Genomic DNA, 2500 nt, shown 5'->3' with positions numbered 1-2500 from the left:
TTATTGGGGGAGGAGTTTTAGTTATTGAGGGAGGAGTTTTAGTTACTGTGGGAGGAGTTTTAGTTGCTGGGGAGGAGTTTTAGTATTGGGGGAAGAGTTTTAGGTACGGGGGAGGAGTTTTAGTTATTGGGGAAGAGTTTAAGTTACTGGGGGAAGAGTTTTAGTTACTGTGGGAAAAGTTTTAGTTACTGGGGAGAGTTTTATTAGTGGGGAAGGAGTTTTAGTTATTGGAGAAGGAGTTTTAGTTATTGGGGGAGGAGTTTTAGTTACTGTAGGGGGAGTTTTAGTTATTGGGGGAGGAGTTTTAGTTATCAGGGGAGGGTTTTAATTATTGGAGAGGAGTTTTAGTTACTGGGGAGGGTTTTAAAGGAGTTTAGTTATTGTACTGGGAAAGTTTAGTTATTGTAGGAGGGGTTTTAGTAATGGGGGAGGAGTTTTAGGTACTGGGGAGGAGTTTTAGTTACTGGGGAGGAGTGTTAGTTACTGTGAGAGGAGTTTTAGTTACTGTGGGAGGAGTTTTCGTTACTGGGGGAGGAGTTTTATTAGTGGGGGAGGAGTATTAGTTACTAGGAAAGGGTTTTAGTTACTGATGAAGAGTTTTAGTTACTGTGGGAGCAGTTTTAGTTATGGGGGAGGCGTTTTAGTTACCTGGGGGAGGAGTTTTAGTTACTGTGGGTGGAGTTTTATTTATGAGGGAGGAGTTTTAGTTATTGGGGGGAGGAGTTTTAGTTAGCGAGGGAGGCGTTTTAGTTACTGGGAGAGGAGTTTTAGTTACTGGGGGAGGAGGTTTAGTTACAGGGGAGGAATTTTATTTATTGGGGAGGATTTAGTCACTGGGGGAAGACTGTTCAGAGAGTATGATGTGGTCTTAAAAAATCATTCAGAAAAAAATGAAAAGTTCCAGTACGAATATTCTCTGAAGGAATTTTTCATTAACACAAATTTAAAGGACACTAAGAATTTTTTTTACCAATAATTCATAAAGATATTATTAGAATTATTATAAAAACTAATATACTAATATCTAGAACAATTAAAAAATAAAATCTAAAGGCAATTCTAAGTCTAGACTACGTACAAGATAAAAATAATTAGCCTTTTGTAAGATTAAATATCACAAAAGGCTAATTTTAACAACAGAGATTAAGAAACAATAGTGAAAAATTAAAAGAAATAAAAAAAGATTACTATCTTTCGACACATAATCTCAAATAAGCAAGTACAAAAGAAACTTCACACAATAGACGCCAGGTGAACGAAAAGCTTCGTTCATTAGAAATTTTCTCGAGGCGCAAAACGGTCCGCTGGCGAATATGCGAGCGACAAATTGTGGAACCTTTGTTCTACTCACAATGGGCTATCATGTAGGATGTTACTTGCTCGTCGGTGAGAATATGCAGGGATATGCAAGCTTGCCCCAGGTACATATTTAGGGTTTTTCTTGGATTTAAACACATGCATGCATACATACATACATTATATATATATATATATATATATATATATATATATATATATATATATATATATATATATATATATACATATATTGAGAATTCTTTCGCTTGAAGAACGTTACAGAAAAATCATAAATACTCCAAAGACAAAATTTTAAAAATGTTAATTAAGTGAGGAAGAATAAATAAGAAGAAAATAATAAAAAAAAATGCATAACACAACCTTGATGAAAAAAAAACCCACCCTACGAAATTCAGGAACAAGCGGAACTTAAATTCCCGGGAGGGGAAAAAACACACACGTCTCTCTTTCTGTGCTGACTTGGAGAAAAAAAATATCGGATTCCTTTAGAAATATCAAGGAATCAGAGACGTATATAAGACTCTGGTTATATTACTACTAAGGAGTGGGAGGGAGAGGGGGGAGGGAGGTGGGGGGAAATGGGAGGGGGGAAGAAGGGGAGGGAAGGATCAAAGAGCCGCTGACAGGTGCATTCCAGGCCAGGTTATGACGAAAGATTACCTGGACGTTATTGGTAATGAGATGTCTCACCTGCACTGCGTTTTGCCTGGGTGAAATGCAAGCTCATGTCACTCTCGAGATTAATATTTTTGAGGTTTTAACTTGAGGTTTAAACTTGAGGTTTTAGTTTCATATATATGTATATATATATATATATGTGTGTTTGTGTATCTATATCAATTGAGATAATTTTTTTGATCTAATAAATACTTTAAAAACCTGTTAATTTTGTCTTCATTTCAACCTGACTTCCCTAGATATGTATGTATATATGTATGTATGTATGTATGTATGTATGTATGTATGTATGTATGTATGTATGTATGTATGTATGTATGTATGTATATATGTGTGTGTGTGTGTATGTGTGTATATAATATATATATCTTTATATATTATATATTATTTAATATATATATATATATATAAATATATTTGTGTGTGTGTAATACATACGTATATATATATACATAATATATATATATTTTTTTATTTATGAAAGAGAAAACTTACCCAAGCA

The 2500-nt window shown here is 34.2% G+C and overlaps 1 protein-coding gene across 1 annotated transcript in view; it reads right to left on the bottom strand.

Moving 5' to 3' along the window:
- LOC136825164 (uncharacterized) overlaps window positions 1–2500 on the bottom strand; it is a 91289-nt gene that overhangs the window by 32984 nt on the left and 55805 nt on the right. Inside the window, exon 4 of the mRNA XM_067081191.1 lies at window positions 2494–2500. This exon is cut by the window's right edge and continues 59 nt beyond it. Within this exon, the coding sequence (XP_066937292.1) occupies window positions 2494–2500 (7 nt within the window). The remainder of the gene's footprint in view (window positions 1–2493) is intronic.

The sequence above is a fragment of the Macrobrachium rosenbergii genome, chromosome 37 (assembly GCF_040412425.1).
Source record: "Macrobrachium rosenbergii isolate ZJJX-2024 chromosome 37, ASM4041242v1, whole genome shotgun sequence".
NCBI classification, from domain to species: Eukaryota; Metazoa; Arthropoda; class Malacostraca; order Decapoda; family Palaemonidae; genus Macrobrachium; species Macrobrachium rosenbergii.
The sequence above is the reverse complement of the archived record's forward strand: the minus strand, read 5'-3'. Positions and strand labels throughout refer to the sequence as shown.